General features: G+C 45.6%; 1 protein-coding gene across 2 annotated transcripts in view; it reads left to right on the top strand.

The window, feature by feature from the left end:
• Positions 1 to 20385: 20385 nt before the first annotated feature.
• Positions 20386 to 26963, top strand: part of dnajc6 (DnaJ (Hsp40) homolog, subfamily C, member 6) — a 197243-nt gene continuing 190665 nt past the window's right edge. Inside the window, exons 1-2 of one of the 2 annotated variants that reach the window (XM_072511120.1) lie at positions 20386 to 20537; positions 21211 to 21304. In XM_072511120.1, coding sequence (XP_072367221.1) covers positions 21274 to 21304 — 31 coding nt within the window. In that variant the 5' untranslated portion in view covers positions 20386 to 20537; positions 21211 to 21273. The remainder of the gene's footprint in view (positions 20538 to 21210; positions 21305 to 26963) is intronic. The other variant, XM_072511121.1, reaches the window with a different exon arrangement.

The following is a 26963-nucleotide window of genomic DNA, read 5'->3' as shown; positions in this document are numbered from 1 at the left end:
AAAAACAACAACCTTCAGTCTCTCTGCTCTGCCAAACTATTCCATCTCCAATGGTTTTTCCTCTCAAATCCTTGAATGTGAAGTCCTCCCAGATCAGTGCACAACTTTCCCGCAGCTCCATGTAAATCTCTCCAATCAGTCTTCTGTCAGGCCACAGCACTTAAACAGCCCTAATTGGTCACAGATGACATCCTCTAATTCTGTGACTGTGTTCAATCGTTAATGTCACTGTTACAGCCCCCAGGGAGGTCCATGGGTGAGGACCATCCAGTTTTCTGTGACATCTATCAAGTACAAACTTCCCCGGTAATGTGGTGGAGCTTCCCATTTAACGAGGAGAGCTTACACAGTATAAAAACCTTGACTTGAGTGAAAGTCGGCATGGGAGAAACCCTTCGGGGAGTGGAGTTTTTAATGTATGTGTTATTAAACCTTTATTTTTACGTCCTACCCAGGTGACGAAGATCAAGTGCTGCCAAGTCTTGCGAACTTGGACCATTTCTCATAGGCCTCAGGAAGATGCTCTTCAGCCGACAGAAATGCCACATATAGGAAAACTGGAGCAATTTGGTGCAGGTACTGAAGACTGGGGGCAGTTTGTTGAACGGATGCAATACTTCTTTTGATCAAATGCCATATTCAGTGATGAACTGCAGCCGGTCATTCTGCTCATGGCTTGTAGAGGTGCCATGTACAGTATAATTATAAGCCTTACGTAACTCAATGCACCAGATACAAAGTCTTTCACTGCCTGAGTGGCTTTAGTCGGTTATTATTTTAACCCCAAGCCACCGATAATTGTCCGCCATTTTTGGTTTCACACAGCCACCAGAGTCAGGGAAAATTCATCACCGCCTTCTTGACCTGCCTATAGAAGCTCACTGAATTTTGTGGGTTTGGAACAGCATTAAGCGAAACCTTGAGACCATTTGGTTTGTGAGATCCGCGACGCAGTGGCCCAATGGAAGCTATTTGCTGCGAGCAGTTGAGATGGCTATCTCCCGCAAAAGTGCAGAGCAGGGAGTCCAGGAGGTCCAAAGGATGGCGGTCCTGAACTTGGGATGATCAGGTGAGTGCCATACTGCCTATCCAAGACCTGAAGAGACGGGCCCCTTCTGCAGGGAGGCAGACCACCGCCGAAGGGGCCCAGAGAGCCGTCAAACAGTCTCCCTCAACCAGAAAGACCCGGACCGCGGATAACCGCCAGCAACAGGCCACCGAGACAAGAGCGATAGATGGCCACGACAAGGCCCACCCTTCTCCCATTGTCTTGCCAGACATGACCGCCCTCCCAATTGCCGGGCATATTATTTAGAGGAGGAGGAGGGCGACTCATACCAGCAATTGCACTGCATAGTGATGCCAAGGATAGTGCTGATCCACGTCATGCTCCAGGTGAACAGGTACCCCATAAAGGGCAAAAAACATTTTGCCCAGCAATGTTTTTCTAACAAGAAAATCGACTTTCTTAATTTAGCGGACACATTCTTCATTGATGCTGTTCCTAATGAAGACACGGCCAACGTAGCCAAGCAAAATGAAATGTCTTTGACGAACATAATAAGTATTAATAATGAAGTATGTACTGTAAATAAAGATAACTGGACAGTTTCTTTACTCATAAATCAAACATTATGTCAAACTTGACACAGGAGCGAAACCAAATCTCATCAGTATCACGGATATTGAAGTGATGAGAATCAAGCCCAAGATTTTGAACAGACCAGTACTTTTAAAAGATTACAATGGTCAAAGGATTAATTTTTTAGGCGTGTGAGAGCTTGAAGTTCAAGTCAAAGATAGAATCCATAAATTGAAATTTTTAATTGAAGCCACAGATCGTGAATAGTTACTAGGTGTGGAAGCTTGTGAAACACTTCAGTTAGTCAAGAGAATATATAGTGCTGATTGCTTTGAATGTGCACAGTGGATCGGTGGATTCAATCGTGCAAGCATTTCCAGAGATTTTTCAAGGTTTTGTGTTTTGCCATTTACTTACCGAATTCAACTAAAGGATAATCCGCAACCCATAATACATTCTCCTAGGAGAGTACCAGCACCATGAAGGGATCGGTTGAACGCTGAACTAAATAGAATGACAAATCTGGGGGTTAAGAAAATTGAAGAACCAACAGATTGGGTAAATTCAATGGTGTCTGTTAATTCATAGCAATGGTGTGTGTTAATTCATAGAATTTATTCATTAAGAAACACAATAACGATTTAAGAATACGCACGGATCCTAATGACCTCAATGCCAACATCAAGCGAGAACACTATCCAATACCAAAACGTGAAGAAATAATGAGCAAAATGTCAGGTGCGCCATGCTTCAGTAAGCTGGATGAATGGCAGGGTTTTTGGCAACTTAAATTGGATGAAGAGAGTAATAAGTATTGTACATTTAACACCCCATTTGGGCGCTTCGGTTTAATATCCGCATCTGAAATCTTTCACAGGGAAATGGAACACATTGTGGAAGGTATTCAAGGAGTTTGTGTATATACTAACGATATAAGAGTATAGGGTTCTACGAAGGGAGAACACAATGAACAACTCAAAGTACTACAGAGTGTTAAGAAGTATGGCCTAAGGTTGAACAAAGCCAAGTGTCAATTTGGCGTTAAAGAAATTACGTTCCTGGGAGACAGGTTGTCTGCTCAAGGTGTACAGCCCGATCAAGTAAAAATACAGGCAACAATGACTATGCCATGACCACCAGACAAGAAACGAGTTCTGAGGATATTAGGAATGACCAACTTTATAGGCAAATGTATTCCAAATTTGTCAGCCAGGACAACGTGTCTGAGAGAAGTTATCAAGAAGATGAATGGCAGCATGGTGGCCCAGTGGATAGCACTGCTGCCTCACGGCACCGAGGTCACAGGTTCGGTCCCGGCTCTGGGTCACTTTCTGTGTGGAGTTTGCACATTCTCCCAGTGTTTGCGTGGGTTTCGCCCCCACAACCTAAAGATGTGCAGGGTAGGTGGATTGGCCACGCAAAATTGCCCCTTAAATTGGAAAAAATGAATGGGCTACTCTTAAATTTATTTATTTAAAAAAAAAAGATGAATACTTTTGAATGAACGGATAAGCAGGAGCAAGAATGGCTTACTCTGGAGACAGCTTTGACAACAGCTCCAGCGCTAGCATTTTTCGACCAAACCAAGAAAATGCAAATCTTGACTGATGCATTAAAGGATGGATTAGGTACAGCAGGATGATAGAGAGGATTAGAAGCCAATTGCCCACGCATCTAGCTTCATGACCGACTCTTTGTATCGATATGCTAAAATTGAGAAGGAATGTTTTGGACAATTTAATGGCTTGGAAAAGTTTCATAGCTATGTATATGGCCTACCAACTTTTCTGGTAGATACAGATTACAGAACCTTTGTAGCCATTGTCAAGAAAAACCTAAGTGAGATGTCACCACGCATCCAAAGGATGATGATGAAGCTCCAGCCGTATGAGTTTAATTGGATTTACAATCCAAGAAAGCATGTTGTAGTTGCAGATGCGCTATCAAGAGCTACAGCCATGCTGGAAGGCAATCAAATGGAAGAAGATGTGCTGTTTAGCACAGTGCTAAATCGCTGGCTATGAAAGCAGACCAAGGCAGGGAGCAGCACGGTTCAATTCCCGTACCAGCCTCCCCGTACAGGCGCCGGAATGTGGCGACTAGAGGCTTTTCACAGTAACTTCATTGAAGCCTACTTGTGACAATAAGCGATTTTCATTTCATTTCAAGTGCATGACAATCTGATAACAGAGACACTGCCGGTGTCTGATGAAAAATTGAAACTAATAGTGGCAGAAATCAAAAAGGATGACATTTTGCAGATGGTAATCAAGAATCTCAAGGAGGGATGGTCAAAAGGATCATGTTCAAAGTATCAGAGCATCAGAGCAGAACTAAGTGTAGCCAATGGATTCCTACAAAGGCAACAAAGAATAATATTACCACAGTCTCTGTGAGCCAAAAGTTTACAAGACATTCTGTATTTTTTTTATTCTCCTCCTTTTTCACATTTTCTCCCAAATTTACACCCACCAACAATAAGCAATAATCAGTAACAAATATGTCAATCCCCATATCAATAACAATGATCCCATCCTCCCACCAAACATTAGCCCGCATGTTCACACAAACAAATGATAAAATGGAATTAGGTATCACCCATAGTCGCCATTAACACACGCAGCCCCCCTCCCCCAACCCACCCACCCACCCGCCCCAACTAATGTTCGATGTTATCCAGTTCTTGAAAGTGCATAATGAATAATGCCCATGAAGTGTAGAACCCCTCCATCCTTCCCCTCAGTTCAAACTTAACCTTCTCAAGAGTCAAGAAAACCTTCTCAAGAGTCAAGAATTCCAACAGCTACCCACCCCACGCCAGGGCACAGGGTGGAGAGGTTGCTCTCCAACCTATCAGGATCCGCCTTCAGGCAATCAACGAGGCGAAGGCTACAACATCTGCCTCCGCACCCGTTTCCAACCCCGGATGGTCCGACACCCCGAATATGGCCTCCCGGGGATCCGGGTCCAGTTTCACGTGCACCACTTCAGAGATTCCCCTAAAAACTTCCTTCCAGTAATCCGCTAGCTTTGGACAGGACCAAAAAATATGAACGTGATTAGCGGGGCCCCCTCCACAACGTTCACACACATCTTCTACTCCTTCAAAGAATCGGCTCAACCTCGCCCTCGTGAGGTTTGCTCTGTATACCACCTTCAGCTGTATCAACCCCAACCTCGCACACGAGGTGGAGGCATTCATTCTCCGGAGCACCTCACACCAGAACCACTCTTCCATATCCTCTCCCAACTCTTCCTCCCACTTTGCTTTGATCCCTTCCAGTGGTGCCTTATCCTCTTCCAAAACAGCTCCGTAAATCGCCGTCACTACCCCCTTCTCCAGTCCCCCTATCGTCAGCACCTCCTCCAGCAGTGTGGAGGCCGGCTCCGCCGGGAAGCTCTGTATCTACTTTCTGGCAAAATCTCGAACCTGCATGTATCTCCCCCCCCCCCCCCCCCCCCAAACATTCATGAGGGCCACCACGGAATTGAAAAGTGTAAAAGAAGAGCATGAGACACGGTACATTGGCCAGGGATCCAGGGATCCACTAGGACAACAACATGTCACATCCAATCCTTTATATCCACAGTCAAATGGAAAGGCAGAGAAAGGTGTGCAAATAGTAAAAGAACTACTTAAAAAAAAATTTGATGGACAGCCAGGATGATCAATAATCTGATATTGCTCAGTTATCGAGCATCACCTTTGAGCAATGGTTTGTCACCATCACAATTACTGGTGAACAGGAAGATAAGAACAACGTTGCCATGTATTTCAAATCAACAACCAAGTCACAAAATAAAACATCAACTGCAGTCTCAAAGGAGAAAGCAGAAGAGATACTATGACAGGTCAACAAGGTCTCAACAACCTTTAGAACACAATTGTTTTGGAAGGGTGGAGGATCCTGATGGCTGGTCAAAAGTGATACAGAAGATAGGTCTGAGATCCTACACAGTTATCACAGAACAAGGACCGGTACTCAGGAGGAACAGAAGAGCTTTGTTGAAAATTCAGCAACCTGTTACTTCACTGTTAGCTGAGGATGTGTGTGAAATCTTCTGTCTAATCTAAACCAACGCATACTGAACAAGAATCAAGCGTACAACCTGAAGATGCACAGAGTAATGCATCTTCAAAGCCACAAGAATGTCAAGCAGACTCGGCGGATCAACAAAAGCTTGGAACATCAACGAGACATCGAAAGAAGCCCGACAGATTGAATCTGTAGTGGACGCTGTAATTGTAAATAATCTGAATTGTTATGCCATGCATATCATATGTATGATAATTGGTTGAAATGATGTATATTATATTTTTGTTAAAATCTAAAGGAAAGGGAATGTAATGATATGCAGAAGCAACTCTGTATGTTAATATGTTAGACCTCCAACCAGCAGGTGGCAGTATAACTACACCACATGAGACTGCAACCTCGGGGAGTCTGGGTGAGTCGTCGTTGTGGATAGCCGTGTTTTTATTAGCTCTCGTATTCTAGTTAACAGTTAGTTAGTAGTCCCCTGTGGTGCCGGCTCTCTCCACTCCCCCACCCCACCAGCTCCTGTTACCACCCACATTGGCTTCCGCCCCCCCCCCCCCACCCCCCCATTGTCTCCTGTGACCCCCCCCTCCTCACTGGCTCCCATTACTCTTAACCCCCCCCCCCCAACAACCTCATGTTACCCCCACCAGCTAAGGGCAGAGGGGATAGTGAGCTGTAACCCGGGGAGAGACGCTGATAGTTGCGAGTAGAAGGGCTCAGAGTGAAAGTGACTGAGTTGGGAAAGTGTCACAGTCTGTACTTCCCCACTGTTGTTAAAGTTGATGTTTATTTTACTTTGTTTCAAATATTTGCTACTGACTGTTATTGATATTGTTGTTGATGTTTAACACAGAATTTGGACAATCTCAAGTCCCTGTCCTCCACATATCTAATAAAATGTTATTGTCACATGAAAAAAAACCAGTTAGTTCGTAGTATTTGTATTGTTTTCTACCCACGTTTTGTAATTTAATAAGTCTTAACTAGTCACGAACTAGACATTCTTTGGTGCACTGACTCAATCATTGCAACGCACTAGAACATAACAGAGGATGTCTGTGAGTTGTGGGAGGGGACCTGCAAACCACGTACATATTTTTTGGTCCTGCCCAAAGCTGGAAAGGTACTGGAGGGAGGTTTTTAAACATCATCTCGGGGGTGTTACATGTGGATTTGGAGCCGGGTCCCCTTGACGCCATTTTCAGGATGTCGGACCATCCCGATTTGCAGGCAGATGCGGGGGCAGACATTTTAGCCTTCACCTCGCTGATTGCTTGTAGGCGGGTCCTGCTGGAATGGAGGTCAGCTTCTCCGCCCTATGCCTTGGCATAGTGGGGGGAGGAAGGGGGGGGGGGGGGAGGGGAGGGAAGGGGTGGATCTGCTGGAATGTTTAACCATGGAGAAGGTGAAATTTGTGCTAAGTAGGGGTGTTCTACAATTCATGGGGTTTGTTTATCATGAACTTGTTGCCATTGAACACTGGGAGTGGAGGTTTAGTTTGTTTTCAAAAACTTTTTTTAATGAATTTGAGAGTCGAGGTTGTAGGCTGTATATTAGTAGGGTTGTTGATGTTGGTGTTCCCTGGTTTGTTTATTGTTGTTTCTATGATGAAAATGAGGTGAATAAAACGATTAAAAAATAAAGGCCCAGCCATGGCAATGGGCTCAGCCACAGCATGGGGTCTTCTCTGAAGCCAAAAAGCAGCTTGATGCACGAGCAATTACACAAAGACGAGAGTTGGATGCAATCGAGGCTTTATTACACCAAGATGTGTGGCCTCCTACAGCAGCTGGTGAAATGGCTGCAGTTTGGTGAGCACACATATTTATACTCCGCCTACTGGGCAGAGCCAGCAGGCAGGGAACTACCCCCATACCTGTAGTACAGGGCCTTACCACAAAGCACCTAATATATACATCAGTGGTGACTACCACATTCACCCACTGTTAAAATTGAGTCCGGCGGGAGTGGTGAAGAACTATATACAAGTAGATGTTTTAAAGTATAGAAAAAAATCGAGTCCAGCAGGGGTGGAGGAGAGTTATACAGAAGGATGAAGTTTTTTTTAAATAATAAGAGTCCCGATCAAGTTACAGGTTCAGTCGGTCCGGAGCCTTGATCTGCCATTGGGAGCGCCGCAGTGATGCCGGCGATTCCGGTGTCAGTCTGGTCTTCGGTGACTCCGGGAGTGTGCCGAAATCCTCTTCATCCTCGGGCGTGGAGGACGGATTGTCCTGGGGCGGGGGTTGCGGCTGGGGGAGGGGAGGGTGGCGCCGGGCCGGAGGGGTGTGTGTGTGTGGAACCAGCTGGTGCCAGGTCCCTGAGGGAGACAGTATCTTGGCGGCCGTCGGGGTGCATTATGTAGGCGTACTGTGGGTTGGCGTGGAGTAGCTGTAGCTTGTGGAGTCGTACGTGCTTACGGAGGAGTACGGGTCCTGGAGCTGCGAGCCAAGTCGGGTGTGACACCCCGGAGGTGGACTTCCTGGGGAAGGCAAAGAGACGTTCATGGGTGTGTCATTAGTCACAGTGCATAGGAGCGACCGAATGGAGTGCAGTGCATCGGGAGGACCTCCTGCCAGCGGGAGATTTCTGGACTGCAGGGCCAGCTGGACGGCCCTCCAGACCTTCCCATTCTCCCTCTCCACCTGTCCGTTTCCCCGGGGGTTACAGCTGGTCGTCCTGCTCGAAGTGATACCCTTGTTGAGCAGGAACTGACGCAGCTCATCGCTCATGAATGAGGATCCCCTGTCGCTGTGAACGTAGGCGGGGAAGCCGAACAGAGCGAAGATGGTGTTGAGGGCTTTGATAATGGTGGCAGACGTCATATCGGGGCATGGGATGGTGAATCTGGAATATTCATCGACCACACTGAGGAAGTGTTACCGTCGGTGGAGGACAGGGGCCCTTTGAAGTCCACGCTGAGACGTTCACCAGGTGCGCACGGTCTGGCTGGTAGAAGTGCGGTTTGCACTCCGCGCAGACCTGCCAGTCTCTGGTGATTGCCCTGACTTCCTCGACGGAGTAGGGCAGATTGCGGGCCTTGAAGAAGTGGTACAAACGTGTGACTCCCGGGTGACAAAGGTTGTCGTGCAGAGTCCGGAGTCGGTCCACCTGTGCACTGGCACATGTACCTCGAGATAGGGCATCGGGGGGCTCGTTGAGCTTACCGGGCGATACAAAAGCTCGATCTTCCACCTCAAGATTTTATCATTCTTGATCTTGCCCCGCTGTGTGTTGTTAAACATTAAGGCTACCGACCGTTGGTCAGTGAGGAGAGTGAATCTCCTGCCGGCCAGGTAATGCCTCCAATGCTGCACAGCATCAACGATGGCTTGGGCCTCTTTTTTGATGGAGGAATGCCGAATTTCGGAGGCATGAAGGGTTCGTGAAAAGAATGCCACGGGGCTGCCTGCCTGGTTGAGGATGGCGGCTAGAGCGACGTCTGATGCGTCGCTCTCGACTTGAAATGGTAATGTCACATCGACTGCGTGCATCGCGGCCTTGGCGATGTCGGCCTTAATACGGTTGAAGGCCTGGTGAGCTTCGGCCGTTAGAGGAAAAAGAGTGGATTGAATGAGTGGGCGGGCCTTGTCCGCATAATTTGGACCCACTGGGCGTAGTAAGAAAAGAACCCAGGCAACGTTTGAGGGCCTTGGGGCAGTGGGGGAGGGAGAGTTCCATGAGGGATGCATGCGGTCGGGATTGGGCCCCAGAACTCTGTTCTGGACCACATAGCCGAGGATGGCTAAGCGTTTAGTGCTGAACATGCACTTCTCCTTGTTATAAGTTAGGTTGAGGAGAGTGGCGGTGTGGAGAAATTTGGCAAGGTTGGCGTCATGATCCTGCTGATGGTGGCCATTTCCCGTTGGAAAACCTAGACCCCGTTGTGATGCCAAAGGGAACCCTAAGAAAGTGGTAAAGGCAGCCATCTGCCTCAAAGGCAGTGTACGGACGGTCCGCCTTACGGATGGGGAGCTGGTGGTAGGCAGATTTTAGGTCGACAGTTGAGAAGACCCGGTACTGTGCAATCTGATTGACCATATCAGATATGCATGGGAGGGGGTACGCGTCGAGCTGCGTGTACCTATTGATGGTCTGACTGTAGCCCACGACCATTCTGTGTTTCTCCCCATTTTCACAATTACCACTTGGGCTCTCCAGGGGCTGTTGCTGGCCTCGATGATGCCTTCCCGAAGCAGTCGCTGGACTTCGGACCTGATGAAGGTCCTGTCCTGGGCGCTGTACCGTCTGCTCCTGGTGGCGATGGGTTTGCAATCTGGGGTTAAGTTTGCAAATAGGGAAGGTGGGTCGACCTTTAGGGTCACGAGGCCGCACACAGTAAGGGGTGGCAGGGGCCTGCCGAATTTCAATGTTAGGCTCTGGAGGTTGCACTGGAAGTCCAGGCCGAGTAGCAAGGCAGCGCAGAGGTTGGGGAGGACGTAGAGGCGGAAGTCAGTGAGAGTGGCTATGCAGTACCCCCGGATCGCCACGGAGTGGGACCCGGAGGCCAGGGAGATTCTCTGGTTGGCGGGGTGTACCGTATCGGGATGGATGAAGCTCTCGGGGCTCCCGAAGTCCAGCAGGCAGGAGATCGCATGCCCATCGATTTTCACGTTGGTAGAGGCCGTTGCTAGGTTGCGTGGGCGGGACTGGTCAATCGTGACCGAGGCGAGATGCGGCTGGTCGTCGATGGTGGCAGACGATGGGGTGCCGGGGGGGGGGGGGGCATGGGTCCTGGTACGATGGCGGCGCCCACGGGCCACAAGTGTCGTGGGGGAAACAAGATGGCGGCGCCTGATGATCCTGGGGAGGACAAGATAGCGGCGCCCACGGGCCGCACGTGGTGGGGGTCGAACAAGATGGCGGCGCCCACGGGCCGTACGTGGTCCAGGGAGGGGCCATACGTTGGGGGGGGGGGGGGTCGGAACATTAGTGCCGACTGCACGGGCCTGGCACATCGCAGCAAAGTGTCCCTTCTTGCCGCAGGCCTTGCAAAGGGCGCTCCGGGTCGGGCAGCGTTGTCGGGGGTGTTTTGGCTGCCCACAGAAGTGACATTTGGGGCCCCCGGGGTTTGTTGGCTGCTGCGCGGCACAGGCCTGGGGTTGGCTGAGTGGGGTCCCCGATGGGGTGGCCGTCTGCGGAGTCCATGATGCGTAGGAGGGGTGGGCCGCACGGCTGGGGGTGTAGGCCTGGATGTTGCTCGAAGCGACTGTCAGCGAGAGCTCTAGCTTTTTGGTTGCCGCGAGGTCGAGCATGGCCCCTTCTAAGAGGCGCTGGCAGATGTAATCCGACCCTATCACCGTAACAAAAGCATCTCTCATGAGCAAGTTCGAGTGTTCCATGGCCGTGACAGCCTGACAGTCACAGTCTCTGACTAGGGGAATTAGAGCACGCCAGAAATCTTCCACTGACTCACCAGGAGGTTGACTACGAGTGGAGAGGATATGTCTGGCATAGAGCGTGTTAGTCCGCTGAGCGTAGTTTTCCTTCAGTAGCGCCATAGCGTCGTCGTAGGTCGGTGCGTCCTGGATAAGTGGAAAGACGTTGGAGCTCAGCCGAGTGTAGAGGATCTGAATCTTCTGAGCTTCGGGAATTGGGTCTGGTGCAGACCTGATGTAAGCTTCTAAACAGGCTAGCCAATGTTCAAAATCCTTTTTGGCGTTGCCTGATTGCGGATCCAGCTGCAGGCGATCCGGCTTGATGCGGAGGTCCATCTTCTGAAAACTTTAGTGTAATAAATTGATGCACGATCAATTACACAAAGACAAGAGTTGGATGCAATCGAGGCTTTATTACACCAAGATGTGTGGCCTCCTACAGCTGGTGAAATGGCTGCTGTACGAGGAGCACACATATTTATACACCGCCTACTGGGCGGAGCCAGCAGGCAGGGAACTACCCCCGTACCTGCAGTACAGGGCCTTAGCACAAAGCACCTAATATATACATCAGTGGTGACTACCACACAGCTATTGTCGTCACAGTTGTTAACCCATTTTGATCATGCCAAGCACCCTTGCTGACATGCGACCCCATTCGCTACGGGGCTGGAGACATCCTAGCCCACCTCATGGACGATGGGTCGGAACATCCCATAATATTCGCCTGCGGGATACTCGCCGATGCAGAATGTAACCATGCCAGAATGGTGGTAGTGTTCGGGGTAAAATAATTTCACCAATACATTTATGGCCCTGCATTCATGGACCACAAGTCTTTGCTGGGACCATTTAAGGAGGACAGGGCGATTCCCACCATTGCTTCTATATGCTGGGCTCTACTGCTGGCCGCCTACGAATACGTATTGGAAGAACGTTCCGGGGCGGAGATTCCCAAACTGACGCATTAAGCCTGCTCCCCCTTCCAATCAGGTCACCGACGCCCGCTTCAGCTGGCTAGGTCATTGTTGCTTTCATGGACGCTCTACCCATCACAGCATCTCGTATTTGGGCTTGTACCCAGACGGACCTGCAGTTTTCCTGCTTCAGGCACATTATATTGTACGGGGCCCAACACCACGTGCTTTGCCAGACAACCTTACACATTTAAAATCCGGGAGCAGAGTGTCGAGGCTGGCGTTACCCTTCAGGGAACAGAAGTTGTGTTTCCAGAAAGAAGGCATGGCTCAGATCTGCAGTACCTCCACAACAAGCACCTGGGAGTTTCTAAAATGAAGATGTTGTCCCGCTGTTATGTCTAGTGGCCCGGAATAGATGCTAACTGATGCACGATCAATTAGACTCGAAGACGAGGTTGTATCATAACTGAAGGCTTTAATAGACTAGATCTGTTCCCCAGCAGCTTCGGTTCAGAATGAGGGCTGCTGGACGGCACCAGTTCTTATACCCTGCCTGTCAGGGCGGAGCCACATACCAAACAGCCAATGGTAAGCTGCTAGGCTTACCCAATGGTCTACAGCCTCTCGGGTACCGCAATACCTGATACTACCACACTAACATGGAGAAATTGGCCCAGCGATGTATGCAATGCCATGAACACCAGAAGTTGCCACCGGCAGCACCCTCCATCCGTGGAAATGGCCGGGTCGACCCTGGTCCCACCTGCACGTGGACTTTACGGGACCCTTCCAAGGCTCCATGTTCCGCATCATAGTTGACGACCACTTCAAATGGATTGAAGTGCATCGGGTGAGGGGAAGAGGATGTTTCCACGAGGAGAAACTAGAATCCGAGGGCACAGCCTCAGACTGAAGGGACGACCTTTAAAACAGAGAATAGAAGGAATTTCTTCAGCCAGAGGGTGGTGAATCTATAGAACTCATGCTGGGACAGTGAGTAAATTTAAGGAGGAGTTAGACAGATTTTTAAATTGGTAATGGATTGAAGGGTTACGGAGAACGGTCAGGACGGTGGAGTTAAGGCCAGGATTGCTCAGCCACGATCGAACGGCAGAGCAGACTCATGGGCCAAATGGCTTAATCCTGCTCCAATATTTTATGATTAGTAAGAGGCTCAGGAATTACGAGGAGAAGGCAGGGGAACGTGGATGTGAACTATCAGCCATGATTGCATGGCGAAACAGACTCTGAGCCGAATAGTCTAATTCTGCTCCTATGTCTTATGGATGCAAGCATCAACCAGAAGGAGGTTGTGATCCTCCTCACAGTTGACTGACAGCTCACGTAACTGTTTGGGTAAGGTATTAAGGTTCGTCCTGTGCCACCGGACCCCACACTAATGACGTCAGAGCGCTAGCCATGGGCAAAGGGACCCTCATGCCAGTCTTCTGCCAGGAGACAGAAGAGCTCTTACGTGACTGCTTGGAGACAGTGGACTGGTCCATATTTAAGAACTCAGCGACCAACTTAAATGAGTATGCCACCACCGTCACAGACTTCATCAGCAAATGTGTGGACGACTGCGTGCCAAAGAAAGCAGTACGTGCGTTCCCCAACCGGAAACCATGGCTCAATCGCGAGATTGACTCCCTACTGAAGGACAGATCTGAGACGTTTAAGGCAGACGACCCTGACCTATACAAGAAATCCAGGTACAACCTCCGCAAAGCCATCCGGAATGCCAAGAGAGAATATCAAACCAAGCTAGAGTCACAGACAGACTCTCGGCGGTTGTGGCAAGGACTAAACAACATAACAGGCTACAAAGCGAAGCTGAACAGTATCTCTGGCAGCAGCGCACCCCTCCCCGATGAACTCAATGCATTCTATGCTCGGTTCGAGCAGATAAGCAACAATCCGCTGGTGAGTGCCCCAGCAGCCCATAATTCACCCATACCCACCATCACAGCTTCCGAAGTCAGATTGGCCTTCCTGAATTTGAACCCTTGGAAGGCGACGGGCCCAGACGGGATCCCTGGTCGTGCACTCAGAGCCTGCGCGGACCAGCTGGCAGGGGTATTCACGGACATCTTTAACCTGTCCCTACTCCACTCCGAGGTCCCCACCTGCTTCAAGAAGACCACCATCATACCGGTACCAAAGAAGAACCAGGCAACGTGCCTCAATGACTACCGACCAGTGGCCCTGACTTCAGTCGTAATGAAGTGCTTCGAGAGGTTGATCATGAAGCGCATCACCTCCATACTCCCAGAACACCTTGATCCACTGCAATTCGCATACCGCTGCAACCGGTCCACATCAGACACCATTTCCCTGGTCCTTCACTCATCCCTGGAGCATCTCGAAAACAAGGACTCCTACATTAGACTCTTATTTATTGACTACAGCTCCGCCTTCAACACCATAATCCCAGCCAAGCTCATATCAAAGCTCCAAAACCTAGGACTTGGCTCCCCACTCTGCAATTGGATCCTCGATTTTCTGACCAACAGACCACAATCAGTAAGAATGAACAACAACACCCCCTCCACAATAGTCCTCAACACCGGCGCCCCGCAAGGCTTCGTACTTAGCCCCCTACTCTACTCCCTGTACACACACGATTGCGTGGCAAAACTTGGTTCCAACTCCATCTACAAGTTTGCTGACGATACGGCCATAGTGGGCCGGATCTCGAATAACGATGAGTCTGAATACAGGAGGGAGATAGAGAACCTAGTGGTGTGGTATAGCGACAACAATCTCTCCCTCAATGCCAGCAAAACTAAAGAGCTGGTAATTGACTTCAGGAAGCAAAGTACTGTACACACCCCCGTCAGCATCAACGGGGCCGAGGTGGAGATGGTTAGCAGTTTCAAATACCTAGGGGTGCACATCTCCAAAAATCTGTCCTGGTCCACCCACGTCGACACTACCACCAAGAAAGCACAACAGCGCCTATATTTCCTCAGGAAACTAAGGAAATTTGGCATGTCCACATTGACTCTTACCAACTTTTACAGATGCACCATAGAAAGCATCCTATCAGGCTGCATCACAGCCTGGTATGGCAACTGCTCGGCCCAGGACTGCAAGAAACTTCAGAGAGTCGTGAACACCGCCCAGTCCATCACACAAACCTGCCTCCCATCCATTGACTCCATCTACACCTCCCGCTGGCTGGGGAAAGCGGGCAGTATAATCAAAGATCCCTCCCACCCGGCTTACTCACTCTTCCATCGGGCAGGAGATACAGAAGTCTGAGAACACGCACGAACAGACTCAAAAACAGATTCTTCCCCACTGTCACCAGACTCCTAAATGACCCTCTTATGGACTGACTTCATTAACACTACACTCTGTATGCTTCATCCGATGCCAGTGCTTATGTAGTTACATTGTATATGTTGTGTTGCCCTATTATGTATTTTCTTTTCTTCCCATGTACTTAATGATCTGTTGAGCTGCTCGGAGAAAAAGACTTTTCACTGTACCTCGGTACACGTGACAATAAACAAATCCAATCCAATCCAATGTGGACGCTGCTCAGGGGCGGGGGGGGGGGGGGGGAGAGAAAGAGGAGGAGAGAGATAGAGAGAGTTGGAGAGAGAGAGAGAGAGAGAGAGAGAGAAAGAACAGGCCACCTCTCTCAAGAGGGGCATAATTCAGCCCGGAATAACCCTGGCACATCATAAACTAAACCGTACAGAGCATATCAAAAGGCAAGGAACAACGCCACCAGCTGCCGAGGAAGAGGCCCACATCGGTGAAAGGGTACTCAGTACGTATATGGGAAACTATGTGATGAAGATAGTGCATGCATATTGGCGTAAAGAGTATATGCGTGACTGTGCGTGCGTGCCTGTCAGAGTATGTGAAAACAAGCAGCACAACTCACTTTTCATTAGTTACCTCTGGATCATATGCACAGTCAACCTCCTCCCCTAATTAATCCTGACTTCGCTAGTATCAGTCAAGGTGCTACAGTTAGTGCCAGTATTCATAGGCTGAGGAGGGAGAAATTCAACCCAAGTTTCAGATTCTAATCGCTGTGTGGTGAAGTGTGATTTTTGTTTTGACTGTGATCCTCCTCACTATAGTCAAACAGTTGACTGACAGCTCACGTAGCTATTTGGGTAAGGTATTAAAAGGTTCCTAAACGGTGGTGATATTGCTCTTCCCAGTCCAGAAGAGAAAGGAAGAAAAGTTTAAATTTTCAATTATAGAAATAATTTTGGAGAGTTTTTTTGTGATTCTGTATCAGCACTGTTTGATTATTTGAAGTTGTCGTGAGCAATATTAACCAGAAAGGAAAACTCAATTAATTCATTCCTACATAGCAACATTCAACATGAGCATCTGATCACAGAAGTTACCTACTGTCAGTTTACAAAGCACTGTTCCAAGCCTGAAGCTGCCGGACTGACTTTTTCTAATTAGTTTATTCTTTATAGAGGATCTTATTGTTTTTTTAAAAAACATATTATTTAGTGAAAAAGAAATAATAGTGGAACAAGGCCCAAGACTATATTCAGTGATGGAATTGAAAAAAGACCCCTTGATGGTACTTAATTGTGCTGATTTGAATTGGATTCCAATCAGTTTCAATTTTCTGGATCAGTTTAATTAATTCACAATCATGGAAAATTTGCAGAAAGGAAATTTTGAGGAGGCCTCCCTTTTTTAGGCTAAAGAAATCCCATATACCTTAAATTGACTTTGATGTAAATTCCTGATGTGCAGAATCATAAGTAATAAAAGCAAAAAATGAGGATATACATTTTAGGATTTTCCAAAAAAAACATTATCATTAATGGTTAGGATAATTAGGCTAAAACATACCTCAGCAATATTCCACATTTGGCTAGTTCCAATTTAACATTAAATCCATCCAACTAAATCATTCTTTGGAAGGCTCAGATAAGGCATAAAATGAACTTATTTGCAAAAATGTAATTTATATTCTAGCTACAAATTGTCACTCACCACTGACTCAGTTACATCTCAAAGAATTCCAGCAGATTTGTGAGATGTGATCTATTGCTTGTGAAGTTCCTCTTTGCTATCCTTTATGCTTTTTAAATGTTCAATGTTAAATGTTTTAAATATTTTTCAAACTCTGTTCAATTACTTCCTTCTTTCTAAATGGAAGCATCAGAATTCAATCAGGCAAATCATCGTGGCAGTGTGTCTGAGTTGGGGAATCAGCACTTGGTGTAGTGAACTAATGCTTCAATATACCACACCTTGCCTCTGGTGTATAATTCATTGATCCATGCACCATTCCTTCTTTTACCATCAACTTCTCTGAACCTTATCTGTTCTTGAGGTACAGTTCTACAATACCACTAACCCGATGGACATTTCTGTCTTGACAGTGATTGTCATTAGGTAGTGGAATGGTAGTAATTACAGCTGAAACTCATGTCCTCACCATACATCTATAAATGTGCACTTTTAGCAGAGGTGCTGATCGGGAGCAGGATGGTGGACAAATGATCCAATCTAGAGGAATTTAAGTTAATTGTTTGATTCTGACAACCTCCCCATTCTTAGCTGGAATCAACTAATTTGGCAGTGACTAGCTTTCAAATCTTGGGACCTTGCTGGCTAACATGATTTTGGCATTCATTAGATAAACTTGTTGAGTGAACAATACAGCAGTTTTTTTTCCTTCTGTTTTAGATGTTGGAATTTCAGAGGTACACTATATTCCTCAGGTATAATATCACTTTGTAAACATCCTTTTAGAGAATTGTGTATTGTTTCCTTTCCTATGTGATCCAACCATCTTGTAGGATATATGCACTTGATTTCCTTACATTATATACATGCAAAATTAATTTACTGGTTCTGACTGAGGCCTAACTTTTCTGATTGTAACACTAAAAGATAATAAGAATGGGTTACATTCTTAAAGTTATGTAATCTTCCTAATTTATCTTTTAAAGGGTGTTGCATTTTAATATGCCACCTCCATTTTATCTGGATAAATAACATACTCTTTGATTTTTATTATATCAGTCACCTATTTTTGTTTTCATTTTATAATATTAGCCTAATAGGGAATTTACCTGCCAACAATCTGTTGAGTTTAGTAATGGTATGGGAATCTTCAGCTATCTTCAGAGTCACCTGCAGAGGTCACTTTTGCTTTGGAAGCGACAACATAAGTGGATACTCCAACCTTGCTGACCACTGATGGCCTCAAACATACCTCTCTCTAATGACTGGTTGTAAAAATTAGCAAGGGTGCATAATCAAACATGTGATCAGAATCCATTTCAACTTGAAGAGAAAGTAGAGTATTCGCTATACATAATCATGTATATCTATTTAATGTAGTCTACTTGGACTTCAGCAAGGCTTTTGATAAGGTCCCAGATGGGAGACTGATAGTGAAGGTAAGAGCCCATGAGATCCAAGGGAACTTGGCAGGCTAAATCCAGAATTAGCTGTGTGGTAGGAAGCAGAGTGTGAAGGTTAAAGAAGTGTTTTTCTGACTGGAAGCCTGTATCCAATGGGGTCCCGCAGCGATCAGTGTTGGGGCCCTTGCTGTTTGTGGTTTATGTAAATGATTTAGACATGAATGTATGAGGGTTGATCAGTAAGTTCATGGATGATACAAAAATTGGTGGGGTTGTAAATAATGTGGAGTCTAGTCTTGGATCACAGGAGGAGATAGATGGGCTGAGCAGTGGCAAATGGAATTCAATCTGGATAAGTGTGAAGTGTTGCACTTGGGTGGGACAAATAAGGCAACGGAATACATGACAAATGACAGGATCCTGGGAAGCACTGAGGATCAGAGGGACTTTGGTGTGCATGTACACCGGTCCTTTAATGTAGCATAAATTTAAGGTAATGTGTAAAGGGGATGTGAGGAAAAACGTTTCAGCCAGAGGGTGGTGGGAGTCTGGAACTCATTGCCTGAAAGTGTAGAGGAAGCAGAGACCCTCATAACATTTGATGGGTATTTAGATGTGCACTTGAAATGCCAAGGCATTCAAAGCTATGGGCCAGGTGGTGGAAAATGGGATTAGAATAGTTAGGTGGTTGTTTTTAACTGGTGCAGATGTGATTGGGCAAAGGGCCTTTTCTGTGCTGTCAACCTCTACGACTCTATTCGGGACAGCACAAGTAAAGAGTTTAAAGGGAGAAAATATGAGGGGAGGAAGAATGGGCGTATGCATATTCCTGAACAATTAAAACATTACTTCCCAATTGGTTAGTTAGCAAGTATCATATGTAGTATAGTGCTGAACCATTTCGAACAGGAAGAAGTTGAGGCTTGTTCATGGTTTGCGATGAGATGGCAGAGCTTGTGTAATTGGTCTTACTGCGCCAGATTTCAGAGAGATGATTGAAAATGCCTGAAAAAAACATGATGAAATGAAATATTTGAAAATGATCTAATTGTTAATTTTGTATTCTGTTAACAGTAACATTGGATAGTACAATCAAAAATCCAAGATTAGGTTCCCCAAAGGCTTAGTAGATGGCATCCTAAACATGGAACTGACAGCATGGTAGCACAGTAGTTAGCACAGTTGCTTCACAGCTCCAGGATCCCAGGTTCGATTCTCGGTTTGGGTTACTGTCTGTGTGGAGTCTGCATGTTCTCCCTGTGGCTGTGTTTCCTCCGGGTGCTCCGGTTTCCTCCCTGAGCCCAAAGAGGCGCAGGTTAGGTGGATTGGCCATGATAAATTGCCCTTGGTGTCCAAAAAGGTGAGTTGGGGTTACTGGGTTATGGGGATAGGGTGGAGACGTGAACTTAAGTAGGGTGCTCTTTCTCAGAGCAGGTGCAGACTTAATGGGCCGAATGGCCTCCTTCTGCACTGTAAATTCTATGATAATCTAGGAGGCTGCTGGTTTGATTCTTGATTTGGGTTCTCAGTAAGTGTGCGAACATGGTTTTTGCAGCTCTGAGCTAGGGAGCTGAATAATTCAGCCAGAATTTCCATTACTGATTGCTGCTAGAAAACACATTGATAGTGGTTCAGGACAGTATTGTGTTCTCTGGTGCTAGGCAGGGTTGGCACCCAGCCTGCCAACAAGCACTGGTTTAGTCTCTCTCATAAAGAATGATCACTAGCTGCTTTCCATGCAACTGCAGCCAGCGTGAGTCAGTGCCTTCAGGAAAAGTGGGGGAGAAAAGGACACATTTAAAAATAAGACAAATTATTTAAATAAAGCAATAATATGAACACTTTTCAATAAGATAATAGTGTACAATTACTGAATGACCTGCAATACATCCCTCCTGATAAATGATGCAAAATGACTTTAATTGAGTCAGCACAGCATTGTCGTTTAGATGTTGAGCAACTGCAGTTCCAGTAATTTTTTCATACCATCTGTCTGGGTCGTGCCTGTAGCTGTTTGCTTCCTGTGCTGCTGTATAGTTCTGCCTGCTCACACAGGACACAAACACATAACATTGCTGTGCATCAGCAGCCACAGATAATTGGATACAATTTGAATGACCTTTGACTGAGTACGAATGACAAATCATAGGTCAGCACTTTTAGCAATCCAGCTTGGTTTCCTGCACATTTCTGCAGTTGATACTGGGCATGTAGGTAAAGAGATTTAGCAACGACATCGACTGGAGGTAGGAAGAAAGGTTACCTTTTAATCCTTGGTACCAGAGATATTATACCAAAAAAAACATTAAGTTTTCAGAAGTAATTCTAAACAAAATAAGCATTAAAATATTATGCCCTAAAATACAAAAATGCCTGAAGCTTGCATTGTATTATTGATAAGAAGAGAATGCTATTTTTAAACTTCTGTATCAAATGATTAACCAAGCAAAAGCTTTTAAAATTATTTATATCAGCACGGCCATTGCTAGGGTTTCGTTTTCCATGCTCGTACCTGTCAAAATTCTTAGTCAATTAAAAAAAGGAATATTTCTTTAAAAATAAGATACATGCTCTTTTCAAAGAATTGAATGATTCACCCAATTAGATTGCGGAACATATTTAAATGTGATTGATGATGTAAAGGTTGATTGTGGAAAGAATTTGTGTGCATTTCTTGTACACAAGTTAAGAAATGTTCACTGACTGCATACTATTTGCAAGGGCTTTGGGTTTCAGAGTCTTACTATACAGATTGCCTTTGTACAGTTGAGTGGGAATGATATCTGTTAAGAAAGAACCATATTTTGCTGCTGAACTGCATTATCTCTTGTGTCGATACCAGTCCTACTCAGCGCTTTTCATGCTAACAGTCATAATTGCATCCCACTTGCTGTTTTTTTCCTCTTCCGCATCTGACAGGCTGATGGAGATTTAAATCCAGCAGCAGTCAGCTGAAGCAGGCCTAAAACCTACCGGAGACAAATGTGGAACCAGGAGAATGCTAAATTAGAATGTAAGTAAAGCTCAATGTATAATAACAAAAACAAATGTCCATAATGTTCTCGACATGCCAAACACTGTTGATCAGTAATATTTGAAATGTACAAGTATCTTGTGGATCATTATTTATTACCAAGAATCTAGATTATCAGCAATCTTTCTTTTTAATTATTGAAATATGAGGGAAACAATCTTTGAGTAATTCTGAAATGATGCAAAATCAGGAAAAAATATTCTGGAGATGCCCTAAATTTTCTTTCACTAATTGAATTTTTAAAAATCGTTTTGAAATTGTAATGTTTTGTTTTATTTCATGATGATATTCAAAAGATTCTGATTTTTAAAATTCTTTCATCAACCCAACTGTAAAAAATGTTCATCTTCTGCTATGAAAGGATTTAAAATACGTGTAGATTGTAACCAGAAATCATTTTCCAATGTAATGCAAGAATATACTGGAGTAAAGCATCTTATTATAACATTCAGAGTTGATTTTATATTTTCTGAACCTTCTGTCCTTTCTGTTTGAATGTTAGAAGTTATATACAGCTGAGCTGTGGAAAATGCTGGTTGCTTTTCTTGAATATCAAATGAGGAATAGCTTTCTTAAGATATGGAATTTATATTTGAGACTGTTGATCTTGTCTTCTCTGTGGTAACTCGAGTATGAAGCTGCTCTGAAGAATTGTTTAATATTTGTCAATTGTGTTAGTGCCTTCTATCCAAAGTAATCCCAAAGGTCATGAACATCTGAAGCTCTAATGTTTTAGAACTGTAGAATAAACAGTCTAAAGGAAAGGTATGCAGCACCATGACATCAGCACAAATGTACTATACAAATAGCTGATTATCTGCGTTTCTTTCCAAAATGTAGAAATCCTTGACTCATCAAAAATATGCACAGTATTCCACCCCCTTGGTAGCATTGAACATGTGCTAAAAGGGTGGTGTAGTGAGTTATCTTTCCACTTCTGGGATCCAGATTTATTCGTAGATGAATGGGACGAGAGTTAAAGGGGTTTAGGATGGTCGTGAGCAAGATTCAAAATGGAAATATGCCTACAGCACAAAACACTTCAATTGGCAAATTTATTTAGAGATGCGTTGAGAATAGTCAGAATGGGTACTACAAATGTTACTCTGGTGGATTAGAAGGCATTTTTCTGACATGTAACTATTCCTTGTTTACCTGATCTGGGTGGGCATCTACAGAGATACAGGGCAGATTTCTCCAATTCCGCAACAGAGTGTCCACGCCGTCGTAAACGCTATCGTGTTTTACGACGGTGTGAACGTTCCGCTCCCACGACTAATTCCCAGCTGCATATCCCGGTGCGAATTGTGCGCAGCGGGATCCGTGCACGCGCAGTTGCACCAGTGCCAACGAGGACATTCGCAGTGGTGCCGGCGCCAACGTGCGCATGCGCAGTGGCTTCCTTCAACGCACCGGCCCCGACGCAACATGGTGCAGGACTACAGGGGCCGGTGCGTAGGAAAGGAGGCCCCCAGGCCACATCGGAGGCCCCCTTGGGGTCCAACCCCCCTCCCCAAAGGCCGCCACCCGACCCGTACCCGCCGAGGTCCCGCTGGCCAAGAGCAGGTTAGAACAGCGCTGGCGGGACTCGGCTCTTTTATGATGGCCGCTTGGCCCATCCCTGGCTGAGAATCTGTGGGCCGGCCACGTAGAGTGGCCTGCGACCGGCGCCGCGCCAACCACGCTGGCGCCAATGGTACCGATTCTCCGCTCTGCGAAGAATCGTGTGCCAGCGTCGGGGCGGCGTGGCCCGTTCGCAGTGATACTCCGGCCCGACCCAGGGCTTGGAGAATCCCGCCCATAGAATTTCATAGAATTTACAGTGCAGGAGGCCATTCGGCCCATCGAGTCTGTACCAACCCTTGGAAAGAGCACCCTACTTAAGCCCACACATCCACCTTATCTCAGTAATCCCATCTAACATTTTTGGACACTAAGGACAATTTTATCATGGCCAATCCACCTAACAGCGCATCTTTGGACTGTGGGAGGAAACCGGAGCACCCGGAGTAAACCCACGCAGACATGAGGAGAACGTGCAGACTCTGCACAGACAGTGACCCAAGCTGGCAATTGAACCTGGGACCCTGGAGCTGTGAAGCAACCGTGCTAACCACTGTGCTACCATGCTGCCCTTCAGGCAGGAGCTGTACCATGAACCTATTTATACTATACAGAAGGAAATGGAGTTTGGTAAAATGGAGTAGACTAACCTTTTTCCCTGCATCCAACGTGTACTAAACATAACCTGGGAATGTTTGGTGCAGATACAGGATGCAAAATATGGAACAGTTTTCTAATTCCCAGCACTGATAATCTTTCCCTTGATGAGTGCAGAGATTAGAAGCCTATCTGCCTGGAAGTGTATTAATGAGGGGAAAAAAAAGAGTTTCAATTTCAAATACTGGGGGCTGCAATTCAAAATGGAAGAATTAGGAGTAAAAAGAATCGGGCAGAATGTTTGAATCGGAATGTAACTGATTTGAGATTTCGAACATCAGTTGTGGCTCAGTTGGTCTGAATTGCAAGGTTCTGGGTTCAAGACCCACTCCAAAGCTTCAGCACAAAATCGAGGCTGACACTTCAGGGCACTAGTGAGGGAGTCTCTCGTGTACGGCCTGCTCATGGTGCTATTTTGAAGAAGAGCAGAGGAATTTTACCTGGTGTCCTGGCTGATATTTATTTCTCAATCAGCATCACAAAATAATAGATTATCACCTTTCTGTTTGTCTGGGTTTGCTGTGTGCGAATTGCCTGCTGCGTTTTCTACATTTCAATAGCGATTACACTCAAGTCCTTCATTGGCTGTAAAGTGTTTTGGAATGTCAAGTGTAAATGAAAAATATTATTTAGTACAAGTCTTTTATTGTTATACATGATGAATGCCATTAAAATGTTCAAGAAACAGATGCAAGAAGCAATTAGGAATATTACTGGAGAGAGAAGGGATTGATGGCTATGGTGAGGTGATTGCTGAGGTGGGTTTTCGTATAATACTGGAGTGCTCCATTGAGCCTAGGCTTTTGCTAGTTTCCAATTTCTGTCAATTCTTATGCTTTATGTTAACTAAAGGTACAGAAGGAATTTATTTTTTCTAATCCAGCACATATAAATGCAAAATACATAACACAGATAAATATTGTTTGTGCACCAGTGTGACTTTTATGTCTGAGCATTTTAGAAATATGTTCAACTTGAGGGATAGGACTTAATATTTCAAGAAAGTAGAATTAATGATCAAAACTCATTCTATTGAGAAGATCACTTTCTGAAATAATTGAGAAAATTATATGTAAACTTTTCAATTTTATAATGGTACGGTAAAGTCATCATAGTCCCAGACGACCATAGGCTGCTTCCCCTGTTGAGCGGGAGAGCTAACTGGTGGTGATTTAACCTGAGGATCACTACGCTTCAGGCAAGGGACAAAGTTGAGAAGGTGGGGCCTTCATGAATAACCTCAGTCAGTACGGGGATTGAACCTGTGCTGCTGGTTTATTCTGAGTTAGTAATTGTCAGTCAAAGCAATAATAATTGATCTCCGTACTATGGTTAAAATCAGCCAGGTACTCTGTTCCTGGTCGCTATGCTGGGATTTAACTCCATGCCATGAGCCTATCTAGACTAGACATTGGGCTGAATTTTGTGACCACATGGGGTGTGGCTGGAAAATGCAGTGAGCATTGATTAACAATTACTAACTCCAGAATACACAAGGACAAGGATCTGCCAATTATTATTGCAATAGGCAACTTCTTTTTGTAACTTCGTCATTAAGTAATTACAACCAGGGTCTAGTTTAGCTCACTTGGCGATTTAGCTGGTTTGTGATGTAGAGTAAGGCTAGCAGCACAGGTTCAATTCCTGTACCAGCTGAGGTTATTCATGAATATTGCCCACCTTCTTTTGAGATTCCCTATGACTATGTTTTAATAAGGTCACCTCTCATCCTTCTAAACTCCAATAAGCATAGATGTAATCTGGTCAACCTTTCCTCATAAGCTAACCCCTTTATCCCAGGATTCAACCTATTGAAGTTTTTCTGAACTCCCTCCATGCATGTATATCCCGCCTTCAGTGCGGTCTCACCAATGCCCTGTACAGCTGTAGCAAATGGTTCAGGATTAAATTTCAGCAGATAATGAGCAAAGCATCTGCCTTTGGGCAGAGCACATATGAATAATTGATGCCCCAGTACTGACTCCTGTAGTTTGCCAATCTGAAAGTTGCCCATTTACCCCAATTTTTTTTTTGTAGTTAGCCAATCCCCTATCCCTGCACATATCTCAACCCCAACAAAAGTTAACATGTGGATCGACTAGGGGCTTTTCGCAGTAACTTCCTTTGAAGCCTACTTGTGACAAGCGATTTTCTTTTCATTTCATTTCATTTTCATGATAGTCAAGAATATTGGCCACCCGCGCTTTTCTCTGCTTCATTTAGACTTCAGATTTTTGACTATCATTTATCTCCATGGAAACCATTCTTACACTTTTTATCTGAAGAAAAATCTTGGTGCAGAATTTTCTACTTTGCTTTATGTTTCCATATAAGAAATGACTGCAGCAACGGGTCAAACAGTCCCTTGAGCCTGCTGCATGTTTCTAAGTTTATAATAAATGATTTGGTATCACTAAGGAGTATATTGCGCATCAAAGTGTTTTACTTTCAATAGGTCAGTGAACCACAAAAGGAAATTATTACATAACCGGAACTCCTTTTAGGCTAGAACTTGTCAGACCAGTATTTGTATAGTTCAAAGCACATTCTTCAGGCTCAAATTATACTCTGTCTCACTCTACCCAGCAAAAGGGACCCAATTTTCATAATTCAACAAATACTGGAAGTGTGGGATTGGAGAAAAAATTGCTGGAATAGTCAGATGCCCAGCTCGACTTAGTAAAGCGAAGGGACAGATTTGGCATTTTGGGTGTGTACTCTTTATTTGAACAGTAAGAAGTCTTACAACACCAGGTTAAAGTCCAACAGGTTTGTTTCGATTGAGGACGAAGGAAGATTTATCAGAAGCGTTGGTGTGGAAGGTTGCATCATCAGAACAGATTCAATGAAGATGGAAATTTGGGAGATTAGTATAGGAGTAAGTGAGGTGTGAAGAAGTATAGCCCAAAGTATTTGTCAAGGTCAGTGGACTTGTGGTCAATATTGGTTAATAAACTGCTCCCTAGAAACGGGCAGCACGGTAGCATTGTGGATAGCACAATTGCTTCACAGCTCCAGGGTCCCAGGTTCGATTCCGGCTTGGGTCACTGTCTGTGCAGAGTCTGCACATCCTCCCCGTGTGTGCGTGGGTTTCCTCCGGTTTCCTCCCACAGTCCAAAGATGTGCAGGTTATGTGGATTGGCCATGATAAATTGCCCCTTAGTGTCCAAAATTGCCCTTAGTGTTGGGTGGGGTTACTGGGTTATGGGGATAGGGTGGAGGTGTTGACCTTGGGTGGCGTTCTCTTTCCAAGAGCCGGTGTAGACTTGATGGGCCGAATGGCCTCCTTCTGCACTGTACATTCTATGAAAAAGAAACCGAAGTCGAGAAAGGGAGAATCAGAATTGGGCCACGTGAAAGAGAGAGAAGGGAGGAAATTGGGAGTAAGGTTGGAAGAAATTATCCAGTTCAGGGTGAG

Source organism: Scyliorhinus torazame, chromosome 7 (assembly GCF_047496885.1).
Source record: "Scyliorhinus torazame isolate Kashiwa2021f chromosome 7, sScyTor2.1, whole genome shotgun sequence".
NCBI lineage: Eukaryota > Metazoa > Chordata > Chondrichthyes > Carcharhiniformes > Scyliorhinidae > Scyliorhinus > Scyliorhinus torazame.
Note: the sequence above shows the minus strand (reverse complement) of the source record. Positions and strands in the feature narration are given on the sequence as shown.